The sequence below is a fragment of the Centrocercus urophasianus genome, unplaced genomic scaffold (assembly GCF_019232065.1).
Source record: "Centrocercus urophasianus isolate 14NV4802_14NV808 unplaced genomic scaffold, USGS_Curo_1.0 seq_12, whole genome shotgun sequence".
Classification (NCBI taxonomy): domain Eukaryota; kingdom Metazoa; phylum Chordata; class Aves; order Galliformes; family Phasianidae; genus Centrocercus; species Centrocercus urophasianus.
Genome location: NW_024884364.1, coordinates 5,260,661 through 5,275,678, shown reverse-complemented (window position 1 = coordinate 5,275,678; position 15,018 = coordinate 5,260,661). Strand labels below are relative to the sequence as shown.

General features: G+C 45.6%; 1 protein-coding gene across 1 annotated transcript in view; it reads right to left on the bottom strand.

Annotated features, from left to right (window-relative positions):
- Positions 1 to 8,672: 8,672 nt before the first annotated feature.
- IGSF11 (immunoglobulin superfamily member 11) overlaps positions 8,673 to 15,018 on the bottom strand; it is an 85,480-nt gene continuing 79,134 nt past the window's right edge. Inside the window, exons 2-7 of the mRNA XM_042810468.1 lie at positions 13,295 to 13,458; positions 12,244 to 12,451; positions 11,304 to 11,459; positions 10,212 to 10,334; positions 9,839 to 9,989; positions 8,673 to 9,183 (exon numbers count right to left, since the gene is read on the bottom strand). Of these exons, the coding sequence (XP_042666402.1) occupies positions 8,733 to 9,183; positions 9,839 to 9,989; positions 10,212 to 10,334; positions 11,304 to 11,459; positions 12,244 to 12,451; positions 13,295 to 13,456 (1,251 nt within the window). The 5' untranslated portion in view covers positions 13,457 to 13,458 and the 3' untranslated portion in view covers positions 8,673 to 8,732. The remainder of the gene's footprint in view (positions 9,184 to 9,838; positions 9,990 to 10,211; positions 10,335 to 11,303; positions 11,460 to 12,243; positions 12,452 to 13,294; positions 13,459 to 15,018) is intronic.

Below are 15,018 nucleotides of genomic sequence, written 5' to 3'. Positions count from 1 at the left end.
ACAGGAGAGCCACAAAGATGACCAGGGGGCTGGAGCACCTCCCCTATGAGGACAGGCAGAGTGACCTCATTGCAGCCTTTCAGTACCTAAAGGGAGCCAACAAACAGGAGGGGAATCAACTCTTTGAAAGGGTAGATAACAGCAGGACAAGGGGAAATGGTTTTCAGTTGAGGGAGGGGAGATTTAGGTTGGATGTCAGGGGGAAGTTCTTTACAGAGAGAGTGGTGAGGTGCTGGAACAGGCTGCCCAGAGAGGTTGTGGATGCCCCATCCCTGGAGGTGTTCAAGGCCAGGTTGGATGGAGCCCTGGGCAGCCTGGTCTAGTATTAAATGGGGAGGTTGGTGGCCCTGCCTGTGGCAGAGGGGTTGCAGATTCATGATCCTTGAGGTCCCTTCCAACTCTGGACATTCTGTGATTCTGTGTTTTCAGCTGAATTGAACCACACTCTTCTAAATCCCAAATGCACACATTAGGTTTTGCCCCAAGTTAACTGAATCAATTTTCCTCTCTCAGATGGACACAAAGAAACAGAAGTTTCTCATTAGTTCTCTAAGCCACATCATGGTTTAATTTTGTCCCTGATCCTACTGCTGCTGAAGACAAGGAGATGTGCAGGACAGGAGCTGTGACTCCAATAGACTTCGACAGGTACAAGTGTTATAGGTAATCTGTTATTAAGAAAAGGGATACTCTTTCTGCTTAATAAGTTTAACTTAGAAGCAGAAACGCCACCAGAAGATTTGAATGAACAACAAAAAGATGCTGAAAGACATTAATATGTTAGGAACAATCGTCGTGATCATTTACTAAACAGCCTAGCACCTAGTACCCATGTTCTCTAACTAGTAACTTGTTTAATAGTTGTATTTGTATAAGAGCTGTTCTCTCTGCTTTGCAACAGCTCAGAGTGATACAAATCTAATGCCAAGACAGAAATTTATGATAGCTAAAATATGATGCAAAGGTGCACGGCCATTACATCTAAAAGACAGTCACTGATAAACTTCCTGAAACCTTTGTAATATAAAACAAATATAAAACAATATAAACCAAAACAAAAATCTACAGCCCAAGAACCCTTTGGGGCCAGCAAAAATAATTTAAAATTACCAGAGCCAGTGGCTAAGGAGCTTCACATCAGCTGAAAGAAAGGTTAGACCTACTGTGTATCTGGTGTGTGCTGGGAACAGATGGGAGAACAATGTTTATGGTAAAGTCCAGTTGAAAACATACCAGAAGAGCCCCTTGACTTGACCGACAAGAACAGAAAGGAGAGCATGACACAAAAATCCTGATTCTAAACTGCATCTCAAAGACAAACGCCATTTGTTGAATAGCTGCTCTTAGAGCTGTGACAGGGTTTTCATTTCATGAACTAGCTGATGTGGAATGTGATTTCTGATTCCAGAAGTCCATCACCAGGTTCTGGAGATGGCCCTGTGTAATATGAAATGTTTTGGAAACGGCCATATCCAAAGTCTGTTGGAGTCTTATTGTCTATTTTCAATCCACACACCGCTGAAAAGAAAATCAAACTTTTGAGGTCAGCATATAACCATCTTGTCTTCTGAAGAAAAACCTCACCAGGCTTTTCTAGCACATACTATCAGATCCAAACCTAAACTATTGATGTTGGAACTAATCTGGGCACATTGCTGAGCACAGACATGAGAGCTGGTTTCACAAGGTCACTCAGGATCCCCAGGGGTAGAGGGCAGTCAAATAAGACTTAGTTTGCAATTGCTTTTCCTTTGCATGCTGTCTCAGGCTCTGAAGCATTGCTCTAGTGGGGAGAAGCTAGAAAAATATCAGCGAGGCAGCCGCTCTCAACCTCAACAGCAGTGCAGAAGGACATACTGAAGTCAACTGTGAGTCCACAAGGAATGTCATAAAGGCACAGGAGTTCCTACACTGTTTGTGACCCATCTGTTCCCCAGCCTCACACATGTTCCAGCCCATTCCCTGTGCCTTTGAGTCATAGAGCATTATAGCAAGAAGAAGAACTGAGATGCTAGAGATGTGGCTGTGGGTAAACTAGTTGCTCCTGAGATGCAGACAAAGTGCTCAAACCACTGCATAACAGACAGCACAGTACAGTGAGCAGATGCTAAATAACACTCGTTGGTGGGAGAAAAAAAAAAAAAAAAAAAAAGTGAAAATGCACTCATGCTTCAGGAACTGTTTTTTGCAGGACCACGAAGAAGAGAAGCCTACCTACAAGCTAGTAAGGAGGTCGACTCTGGTGCAATCAAGCTGTAACAAGTGGGCAATAGGAGCAGATGTAGTTCTTCATCCCTCCAGAGGATGTCATCGCAGAGCCACCAAAAAAAGGCGAGCTTTGTGACCCGCATCTGGAGAGCGTGAGTAAATGCCTCGTGTTTGGACAAGGCTCTTCGGGCAATAATCCCAGACCTCCCTGTTTACTTTCCCAGAAGGAACCAGCTTTCCCTAAACCAGACAGCACCTTGTGGAGGGCCAGAGGGGCAGCAAAATCCATCGTTATTTGAGAGATGTGCAACAGGATAGCCTGGGGCACAAATGGGACATGTGCTCTAGATGAACAAGGCTGAGCTCAGGTATGAGGTGTTCACACGCTTTAAGGTCATGCCTGCGTTCATCTTCATTTGGTGTCCCTGAGCATGGATGAGTGTGTGGAGGATTCATCCACAAACAACAAAGACAAGGAAAGAAAATCATGAAGACAGAGACTGTGTTCAGAGACAGCAGGCTGTGTTCTGCCACCACTGGGAAAGCACAGCCAAGGGGGACCCCCAGGTCTCTCCCGGGTGGAGGTCTGTGTGTTCAGCCTGTTCACCCATTTCTGTACTTTGTAACACAAAAGGCACTGTTTGGTTTGGGGCATATTTGTTTCAGCAGCAAATCACAGCCAAAGGAAGAAGTGCTAATGATGTTCAATGCACATTCTGTAATATTTTATATCCCGAAACATGCATCTTATCTTTGAGAGACTAATGCTACACTGGCTTCTCTACTGAGCTAATCCTAGCCTTTGGTGGTCTTTCATGTGGGGCAAGGGGACGTGCAAGCCTTCCCCTCAAGCCTCAGTCTAAATGACAGGAGGGGATCCTCAGGAGTGGAGGAGTGAAAGTGCTGTGCCAGTGGTGCAGTGCACTAGAAAAAAAAAAGTCACAGAATCACAGAATCACAGAATCACCCGGGTTGGAAGGGACCTCAAGGATCATGCAGTTCCAACCCCCCTGCCTAGCAGGGCCACCAAACACACACATTCAGATCAGGTTGCCCAGGACCCCGTCCAACCTGGCCTTGAACACCTCCAAGGATGGGGCATCCACAACCTCCCTGGGCAAAAGAGTCTCTAGACTCCTGAGCAATCTTAAAAACTGCCACAGCTTAAAGTTCTGCTGCTGCAACCCTATTATGCACCCATTCCCACGTCTCACGTGTCCATATGACCTGTTGATTGCTACACTTGGCTTGTCAAAGTGCTTTGAGACCCTAAGAGAAAAACTGCAGAGAGAATTTCTGCAGGTATTGATAATATACAGGAAGCTGGCAGCCAGGCTGTGTAGCTTAGTCCCTCTACCAGACAGTGGGTTTTAATACAGGTGAGCAAAAGAGCAGAGCCTCTGGGTTTTGTTGTATCAGCCCTTCAGCCGATGTTTCTCTCTGTGCACCACACCAGTTTTCCCATATAAGTATATCAACAGGAGGCAAGTCATCATCCCCTTTACAAACATATTTTACTAAGTCCAAATCCAGGAGCTGATCCAGGCCACATCCACTGCTGAAGAATTGCTTCCCAGCCATCCATACAAGCTGCATCTTAATCTCCTCTCTTCTTTGCTGCTATGTGTTTCGGGATTTTGGTGGGGGTGGTGGGGGGGGACGCCTGTGTGTGTGTTTTTAACATAGATAGATTAAACTTCCTGCCAACCCCATTTCTCATTCAAACATGCTACAGAGGAAGCAGGAAGAAGGAACAAAAAAAAAAAAACAGGAAAAAAGAACTAGCAGAAAAGGCATTAGGAGGCTTAGTAGGAGTATGGTCCCATTTCTACATATAGGCAGCGCTGTCTAAAGCCATGAAGCCTCTACCATAGGGAAATGAGAAGTGCTTTATTAGTAGTTGCTGTCAGAGAAATGTATCAAAGAAAACATGCCAGAGTCCTGGATTTGGGAAAAAAAAAAGTCTACCCAGTTTCTGCTGCCCAAATAACAGTATTCCCCACTCCAGGCCCAAAGTTCTTGCCATGTATTATCTTTCTCTTGGGTTTGTTCTGATGTTAACGGGTGCAAGTTATCTGTTTTCCCTACTCTATATCTTAGAAGTGCTCAAGACTATTTTAAGTGAATCTGCTGAACCATTTTGTGTGCACTCAGTTTATGGCACACATATGCACACTTCAATTCCTGTTAGAGTACAGACACACAAAGGTACTCATGTACCTGAACAAGAGGAAGCCGAGATGCAAAATGTTGCTTCCAAGAGAAATCCACTCATTACCAAAAGCTTATCACTGTGTTGGATGAAAACAGAAATTTATCATAAAAATTCCCCCACTATTTTGCTTTGAGGGGGTAGAGAAGGATCAAAACATTTCAGTTTGAATTCTCCTGCCCAGCACCAAATGGATCACGTAGTCATATCAGTCTTTGTGTCATCTGAGGCCACCCTGGCTTGAGGTGCTTTTCACCAAGACCTAAATCATGACATAAGGAAGCTCAATCTTCTGAGCATCCCAGGTCCTCACAGGTAGCCACTCAGCCTTTAGGACACCATCTGGCAGACTGTCTCCTACTGGAAACTTGTCTGCATTCTGGCAAGAGTTTGCTGAAGTGCATGCATCTGGGCAAGATTTTTTTTAGTTCAGATGAATCAGCAGATCCAAATCTAAAAGCTGCGTGAGTTGAAAAAAATCCTGGCTGTCTTCAGACCAGGTTTCCTAGACTTTTGAAATAGAGCTCACATCTCCACCAACCTCTAGAAAAATGTCTGCTGCTCAAGTGCAAGATCCTCTTGTGGCTCTGTGTTCTCTTTCTCAACACTTAAAAGTACTGTTACTCCTTGTGTTAGAACACATTTCCTTCTAACAGTCTTTGACGGGAGGTAATCTGACTGATGGTTAACATCATAAAGTAACATCTGTGGCACTCACAATGGGGGGCAATCCCCACCACACAACTGTGGTTGAAGGCTGCTGGAAAACTCAAGCATTTCAGTAGGGACTTTCACTTACAACTGTAATAGCTTGAGCCTTTGCTTGCTTTTTAATGCTGCTGCTCAATATCAAGACCTCTAAAGGTATTATTTTTAGCTAGAAATTTGTATTACAGCAATGCCTCATTTGGTACAACTTACAGCTAAAGCACCAGCACAGTAGGTGCTGCACAAACATAGTAAACTGTCCTGTATCTTGGGAAATTCTGCTATAGATCAATAGGCAGAGATGCGCAGAAAAATGATGTGAAGGGCAAGCCAGTGGCAAGGAATGGATAGCAGAGCAGAATACTGACAGGACTATCATGGGAATAAAATGCAAAGACACTATTAATGTCACATCAAGGTTGCACAATCAAAAGATGAAAAATGCAAACATTAAGATTCCTCCAGCAACTCTCCCAAAATGGCAATGCAGTCATCTCAGCTACTGTAAAACCAACAGCTGAAAATACAATCAAAGGAATATTTTAAATTAGGTGTTGAAAAATACCTTGGAATGAGAACAAGATATGTGTGCATCAGGGCTGAATTAACATTGCTGTTGGATCTGTAGTTTTCTGGTTTTAATAATCATTCTCAGAGTATCTGGAGGAGTTTAGAGAAGAAGAAAGGAAAATGAAACATGGAGAAAAAATGCATAGATGAAAAAAATGGCAAAACATCAGACTGGCCTAGTGACAACCTTCTGCTAGCAGCTGTTGATACCAAGAGGTATGTGCTTCCCAATCCCCTTACTCCCTGGAAGTGCGAATGCTCTACCCATGGCACTCAGAACATTAGTTAACTTCCTGACAGTTTCCCCCATCAAATACATTCAGAAGCCCACGAAAGTCAGAGAAGGTCTTCCTGATGACTGCCTTAGACTTTGCATCAGAGTTGAACATGCCATGTCTCAGACTAGAAAACTAATGTAACAAAAGGTAGGCAAATTTTTACATTTTCCCATATCACCCAAAGCAGTACAAAGGATCCCCATCTCCTGAATGACAAAAAATAGAACTCACCTTTGTCTAGGGAAGCACAGATCTTGCCAGCCTGGGAAATGGTACCTTCAAGGGCAAGGTATCAATATTATGAATGAGCAACACAAGGCTATAACAGCAGGGTGCACTATCCAACTGGCTGTCCTAAGAAGGGTCAAGTTGTGGTTGCATGGTCACTGAGTACCAACAGCCAAATTCATTGTAGCTACAGAATTAGGGGAAAGGGGAAGCAGCCAGCAAGCAGTGTAAACTCCTTTTTTTATATGAATAAAGTTTTATTGAATTTTATACAATTAGAAAGAACAAAGAAAGGAGTGAACAGTCTTATGGAAGGTAGGGACAAGAAGAGCTTTCCCACTAGAGGAGAGGGCCTGCTGAGGGCAGTGTTCCTGTAAATATCACACAGGGATTGTTTCCAAAGCAGAGAGAATGTGTATGCGCTTTCCTTTGAATGCTTTTTCTTCCCTTCCCACATCAGGGTTTCAAAAGCTACTCTTCTTCCCCCAGTCAGACCTACTACGCAGCAGCAAAGAGAGGTAGGGAAGAGGACTGCTGCTCTGAAACGTGTGTATACACAGCAACTCCCTGTCTGTGCCACCACTGTGGTCTGCACTCATTCTTGGATGGAGTTGTGTAGGACAGGGAAGGAAGGGAGGCTGGATTTTTTTTTTCCTTTTTTTTTTTTTTCTTTTTCTCTTTTTTTTTCTTTATTTTAAGCAAAGAAGGCACAAAATCTCAGCCAAGTTTCAAGCCTACTGCTGCCCAGGTGCTCACAACCTCCCCAAAAGCAAGTATTCATGTAAGAACCCAACTTTCAACTCTCCTCCTCCTTCTCAGAGCATGTGCTTGCATTTGAAAGGTACAGCTCAGGCAGAAGGCCCTGCCGAAGGTTTGTGCACTGCTAAGGAAAGTAAAGCTGTGCTGGGACAAGGAAAAGGGGATGACAAGTCTCTTGGCTTAACGAGATCCTTTTTTCAATGAGAGATACAGAAATTCACCTGCGAGCACTCACATTGCTTTTTCCAAGAGCAGATGTGATCTGGGAGGTCTCTGGTACTTCTGGAGGTCACCACTGCCTTTATATGTGCAAGGCTTGGTGTTACACAGGAGGTTGGGGATACCCACCTAGGCATGGCTCTGCTGAGCCAGGGCTCTCTCAGAAGGAAAAGTCCAAGCCCTTAGTCCATCCCTCCAATGGCATCAGGTTCCTTGAGCAGTTTCAACTGTTGGCTTTGATTAAGGCTATTTAGTTGCAATAGAAGAAGTAAAAGGACAGGTGCTAGCCACCCCCTGGCTGTAAAGGGATGGCAGAGCAACAGCAGGTGCCATAAGTACCAGTGCGGGAGTAGGAGAGGCAGAGCAACAGCACACGGGCTTCCACAGAATTACATCTTCCACTGAGTCTCTGCTTTCATTCTTTTTAAGGAAAAGGATTTGGAAATAAACCCTGCCAAACTCAGCATCTGGGAAGTTTGCATGTGTGGGAGAGAGGGAACAAAAACTATGGTGCCTCTGTGTGAGGGCCCCAAGCAAACATGTGCCCTGCTGTGCAGAGAAGCCCTCTAGGCAGCCCAGTACGGAAAACCCACCATGCAAACACCAGAGCTGTGAGGTCTGAAGGCCCTCACTCCACATAAGAGCAGCCTAGGTGTAGCAGGTTCTGCTCAGGACTCCGCCTCCACAAAAACTCAGCAATGCCAAATAAAAGCCATGGGGCCTGTAGCAGCAACGTGCCCTTGCTTTGCTTCTCATGGACACAGGCCCAGACAGCAGCACACTCCACAGCCACGAACAGGGCTCTGGCAGCAGCTGAAAAACACCCAGCCTGAGGAGTATTTGCGTGTGCATGAGTGTGTGTGTGTGTCAGAGCTGAGGGGAAGAACAGCAAAAAAATAAATAAAGAGAAACACTCCCTGGCCCACATCCTTGCCCAGCCTTCCCCTCGGTTTGGCTGGTAGCTGTGCTGCCAACTTGCACCACCAGTTCGGTCAGTGCCTCCTTCATGGCTGTCCCCATCCCAACAATCTTCTTCATCTAGCAGTAGGGCTGAGGCGGCAGAGAGGGTGTCACAGCCTTCATGACAAGGTGTGCCTCACCTGGCACACCTCCCCTCTTGTCCTTCCCTGCCCCACACTGGTCATTGTCATCTAAGAAATAAAACAGCAATAACAACAGAAAAAAATATATATATATCTTCCCAAACCTCCCTGAAGGACCCAAGTGAACAGAAATGACCCCCAACAAAACAAACTGGAAACAAAAGCGAAAGCCCTGAGGCTAGGCTGGGAGGGGGTCCCAGCCAGGGCCCAGAAGCCAGGGAAGGCCCCCAATGCCCTGTGGCCTTGGCACATCTGTGGCGTCCATGGTGGAGCCCCAACAGCTGGGGGGCATTGCAGCATGGCCGGAGCTGCCCCAGTGGCTGGCAGTGGCCTTGAGAGGCCCACCTTCGCCTCACTGCCTTTCAGGAAGGAGTAGGGTCTCTCAGCCATGTCTTCGCTCCCCTGGAACGCAAGGCCCTTGCTCAGCTCTCAGCTACCAGCGTGCCCCTACACAAGTGAGCCAGCCCGGCTCTGGGCGGGCACCATGACAGGAACAGCCCCAATCCGCTCCAGTGTGGCCTGGCTGACAGCATAGGAGCGGGTGTGCGGAAGCCGAGGCTTCCTGCTGACTGAGCCGTTGCTCCGGGCCACCTCCTGTGGGGATGGTGCTGTGCTGGCTGTCACCACCAGCGTCTTAGGGGCAGCTGGGGAGGGGTGGCCACCATTGGCATAGACAGGCCGAGCGCTTGTGCTCCCCGAGCGGGAGAAGGGTGGCTGGCGGGCATCATTACTGTTGCTGAAGCGGGTGAAGGAGTCTGTGGCGTGATTGGCCTTGGGATCATTCCAATAGCGACTGTTGTAGGTGTTGGAGGACGTGAGGGTGTCGTTCTCCGATGAGGACGCATCAGCGTGGAATGTCTTGGTGGTGGAGGAGCATTTGGGTGGCAGGTCATCCTCCCTGGGAAAGAGAAAGCGTGAAGGCACAGGAAGGATTCTGCTTTGCTTCGGCAAATCCTCACCACTACACCCCATTGGAGGCAATACCATCAATATAACGTCAAGGACAGCATGAATTGGCTTCACTCCTTGGCCTGTTCACTCATCCCTTTTTACAGGACCTACTTCTGTACACATTAATTGCTTCATGTGCGTACCACTGAGGGAAGCAAAGCATACTCAGTGGCTGTCACAGCCAGTCAGTACAGCTATACTTGTACAGCCAATGAATTGATCCTTAGGGAAGCTTCAGGAAGCCATCAGAGGGAAACATGGTGTTTGTAACACCAGAGAACATCACAGCTGTACCTATAGAGCTTTTTAGTTATTACTATCTGATACTGTTGGTCCAGATCCCCATCACATGTATAGTCACTCTCCTTCAGAGCTAATAGTGTCAAGCTGAAGCTCCCTATAAAGGCAACTCAGAAAGAAAAATCTGTAGTTGCCATCCTTCATTTGCTTCCGCTATTTTTTGGACAAATATGGAGGCCTTACCTTACCCCAGGGAACACACCTAAGGATTATGAAAAGTAGGGATTCTGCTTGCCTTCCTGCTAGCTGCTGCTTTTGCTGGCTGATCAGGGGTTTCCAGGCACCAGATCCCCGGCCCCTACCTTATCTCATTGGGAATCTCCTCTTCTTCTTCTTCTTTGTGTTTATTTTTCCAGTAGAACAGTGCTATGGCCACCAACACAATGCAGACAATAAGCACAACAGCACCTGTGGCCACTGCTCCAGCAACGAGGCTGATGCTCCAGGGGTGGGCTGTGGGGAGGAGTGAACAGAGAATGAAGAAGAAATCAGGGCTGGGCTGTGGCCACCTGTGAGCATTTGAAGCTTAGAAGCAGGGAAAGGCGGTATCCCCATTCCAGGGTACAACGATCTTCTGATAGAGAGGCACAAGTTGGTACACAGCAAACATGGTTACATGTGTTACTGTCACAAGACAGAAGCAGTTGACCAAGTCTCCCTTGGCAAAATACTTACGTGCAACGACTTGCAGGTCCAGAAGGCAAGTGCTGGTTCCAATGGCATTTGAAGCCACACATTGGTAAAGACCTGAGGACACAGTGCTGATATTTCGGAGAGTGACAGTGCCCTGGACTTGGTCTAGTTAGAGAGAAAAGAAGGATTTAAATCCCTCCCCCGGGCTTGAGGAAAACCATGAAAAGGCAAATCCAGCAAATAGAGAATTGATGTGTGAGACTCTTAAGAGATAAATAAATTAGGAAGTAACCCTGAGATGGAAGCATTGTGCACACACACAAGATTAGGTCTTAAGGAGCTTACACTAGATGTTTCTTTTTCTTCCTACAGATGAATTTCTGCAAATGAAAGCTTGGGGCTCATATTACTACGTGAGAGAAAGGAGGAAAAAAGAGACGTGCAATACCCAGATCTACCTGCTATATTGAGCTCTGCCTTCCAGCATCCTGCTTTCCTACCTATCCCTGAGTTCCCTGCTCCATGCTCTTCCAATTTTCCTCATTCCTGAATTACCTAAAACTAAAATTCTTGTGTATTTTTAAAATATAGCAAGACAAAGGACAAAAGTGCTATTGTCTCCATTTGGTCAGCACATGTAGGCTAAGAAACCTCATGGGTAAGACTTAGTGTCTGGGCAATATTCAATCTGGTCAGAGCCTTGCTTTTACATGCATCTGAAAGATAGCTCCAGTCACAACACACTCAGTGTGAAAAGCTGGCAGGATTTTCATGGAATGATTCTGCCTCCCTTCTATTTTCCAATCTATGAGCCTTGTGCAGATGAGGTTGCAGTTGAAATCTCCAGGCGTGCAAACATCTAGCAACCATATTCTCTTGCTTCCATTTAAAAAGATCCTTGTTCCTCAACTGGGAACATTTGTTCCATACCAAAATAAGACGAAACTTTAAATGGTTGCTGGTGAGTACCTAGTCCAACATAGCCTCCAAGCACTCCAGGAATCTTCGTTTCAAACAAGTGATCATGCAAGCGATGGCAGACACTCAGAGAACCATGTCATCTCTGGCAGCTCAGACAAAGGAAAGACCAGGCTGCCACCTGGGAAGTAAGAGGATAATCAATAGAACAAGCACCTTGTGTGGCAGTTGGGGGCAACTTGGGAACATTGTCCAGTTTCTCCCAGAGGTATGTTGGCCGGGGGATGCCTTCTTCCGAGCTGCAGGTCAGTGTGATATCGCTGCCCACTTCCAAGGACCCTTGGATTCTGCAAAGTGGGGCGGAAGGAGGAACTACAAGAGAAGAGGGGAAAGTGACAGCAGATCAGGAAAAATAATCGAGCAGTAGAGTACAGGCTCTTTCTGGACACACTGCAGGGGAAATCAAGGAGTCTGGCATGAGCTGACAGGGAATGAGAAGCAGACAAAGCCCAGAAAGGAGGTAGCAGACAAGAACCCATTGAGATTTGAGGGATGACAACAGACAAAGATTCCTGACTGAAAAGCTCATCAAGGTAATGGACAACTGCTTTCCCAGGACCAACTTGTCTTAAACAAATCCCTAGAGAAAAAAGGGTGAAGACTTCAACTCTTGGGACAGCAAGAGTGGCAACAACTAAGAGGGCTGCAAAATGAATTTCCTGTGGTTTGGTTTTGTTTTCACTGCCTTATAATGGCACACACTCTGCGCTATAACATCCAATATTACTGTTATGAGAAGGAAGTAAATCTCTAAAGTCCATCCTTTTCTCCTGTTGCTATGCACAAGCCTGTTATAACCCCTTAGATCTCATAAATGCACCCACCCTTTTTTCATGCTTCTTTGCAACTCCACATCACAAACTTGCCTCAAGTCTTTCTCCCCACCATATTTTAAAACTCTCTAATACAACATCTGCATATGAGGAGTGTGTGCCTATATACTCCCACAATACTCACAACCAACCCTGTCCCTCATCACAGTATGTCCACAGGATCCAATGTACACAACACCATATTTTTCTGCTATGAGTGCTATCATACAGAGGATTCCCATACCCCAGTTCCCCCCCCTTCCCCACAATCCCAATAAACACACCCAAGACAGTGAGTCCGATGACTCCAATATTCCTGCTGCCTCTATCAGGTAGATTGTTGACCAAACACTGGTATGTGCCAGTGTCTGATAGCTGGGTGTTGTTGATGAAGATGGAGGCACTGGTGGTTGGCATTGTCACAGCAAACCCCACTCGCCCATAGAATTGGGGTGCACCACCAAAGATCTGACCTCCTTGGTAGAGAATAACCTGGAAAAGAAAGGAAAGTTCAAACGATACTCCGAACAGACTGAGCAAGGAGGGAGAAGGACAAGCAAATATGGGCTTCCAAAGCTAAAAGGATTATTTCTTAAAAGCTTTCTGAATAACCAAACATCAGTATACAACAGTCGACCCAGAAAAACTGATCCTATGAGAAGTGTTTTCTATAGAGGAGATTATGCCGGTAAAAATGTTCATGAAGGGAACAGACCAAATACCCAAGTCTTCTGGCATAACTAGATTTGTAATAGCAGCTTATTTCGTATAACAATCATTACCCATCTGGACACCCAATGTAGAGAGGTAGACTCTCTGCAGGCCAGTAAATACTTCACAGAATCATCCACCTGGTGGTGGACAGAATCGTTTTGTGTGTCAGCAAGTAATGTCCTGCCATTATGTGACACTGCTCACTGATGATCTGAAGTGAACTGAATATGGGCAGTACAACCCTTGAGTCTGTACACCTTCTGTCAACCTAGCAGTTTAGATAGCAGTCTGTACTCAGACCAGGTCCCTGAGGAGAAAGTTCTCTTCAGTGCAGGATACTGAATCACACAGCTGAACAACAAATGTTATGGAGGCGGTGTGACCCAAGATAGACCCACTTCAGAGCAATGGATTTCTTCTGGCTTCTACGTATGTGGATAGAATTCAGCCCAACAGCTCTCAGGTTACAATTCTAGTGCCACCATGGTTGGCTCTCACTTGCTAACGTTCGTAAGAGTGGCCTTGCAAAAGTAAGAGGCAGACTACATGTAGATCAGTGTTGAAAGGGTGAAGAAAAGGAAAGCCCCAAGAAAATGCATACTCCAGTGAGAAGAGACCTACCTGTTCAGGCTGGTTGGCGTTAGAAAGAGGAGTGACCATCCATATGACATTAAGGTTAGTGAGAGCAGCATTAGTGGTGAAGGTGCAGGGCAATACTGCTGTCTGGCCTCGGGCAACTTGAATACTCCCTGAACTGACTGATACCTCCAGAGGACACACCATGCCTGGAAAGAGAAGATGACCCAGTTCAAGCATTTCAGGAGAAGGAATCTCAATTCAAACATTTCAGTTGGCCCTATGTACATCCAGGTTACGACAGCAGCATTCTGTTGTTACATAGCTGTTCCTTACCAATTACTGCAAGCTAGGGAGTTATATTCCTCCCCCAACAGATCAGGCTGCTCTCATGCAGACATCTTCCAGAGGCAGATGCAGCTAGGCGTTCCTTTTAAGTAAGAGCATTCTCATTTCAGAGCCTCAGAGAACATCAGACTTTGTTTTGGAGACAGGGAAAGAGCTGTAAGAGCAGCCAAGCTGTATTTAGGAGATAATGAAATATGTTTTCAAACTCATCAATCTTAATGATATTTAACATCAGTGAAACAGAAAAGGAAAGTGCACTCTGAAAGGCTTCATCAAGGGGTAAGAAGAGAGAATGCATATTATTTAAAGAAAAAACACAGCTCTCGCCCACAGCTTCTCTTCCTTATGAAGTCCAACATGGACAGAAACACTTCATTGTTATTTTTTAATTTCAAAGATTAAAAATCTAAATCTTTCCACACCATGTATTTATTCCTAGCTAGTGAAAAATGACTACTGATTATAGAGGATCTGATCCATTCTCCTTCATATTCCAGCATTTTCTCCATTCACTTCTTTGCATTCCACACAGGGTGGACGGAACACAAAGCCTGACAAGCCCCAACTTTCCAGTACAGAAGCTCAAGGCTGCAGTGTTCTGAGTAGCACTAAAATTCTTTAAAGCACTGTTTTCACAATATGAAAATGACTTCAGATGACATCTCTCTTCTTTTTCAATTTTTTTTTTTTTCATAGTTTGCTAGCTTGCTGTCTCCAGTGCATGTGGAAGACTGCTGGAGATGGTAAGGAGCTTTCAAGCTCCAAGGCAATATGAGACAGAGGAGGATTAGGTTAGATATTAGGAGGAAATTTTTCACACAGAGGTGGTGACGCACTGAACAGGTTGCCCAAGGAGGCTGTGGATGCCCCATCCCTGGAGGCATTCAAGGCCAGCCTGGATGTGGCTCTGGGCAGCCTGGTCTGCTGGTTGGCGACCCTGCACATAGCAGGGAGTTGAAACTAGATGAGCATTGTGGTCCTTTTCAACCCAGCAGAATATTGCTAACACCTGGGTGTAGTTCAAAGTTATTGGCACTTGAGCAGCCTATGATGAGTTCCTCGATTTGGACTGACTGCTCTGGAGCTGCAATACACAAGGATCTTCCCTACCATCCATAACCTCCTCCACACTTTCCAATTCCTACACATGTTCCTTCTTCCCTGACTCCTACCTCCAAAGGTGCAGGTAGTTCTGGAAGGCTCAGAAATGCTTTAAAACAGAGCCAAACAAAACACCACTTTAAATTGATTCATTAGTTCCTTACGTGGCAAGAAAAAATAAAGACTGATTTTTCTCACAAGCTTGGAACATGTTTAAAAATATGCAGCACTTTGGAAAATCTTAGCAAAACAGTTTAGCTTGGGTCCTAAAAATCTGTCAGAATGATGTGCCTGGACACAGAACAGCTGGTGAAAGTTTA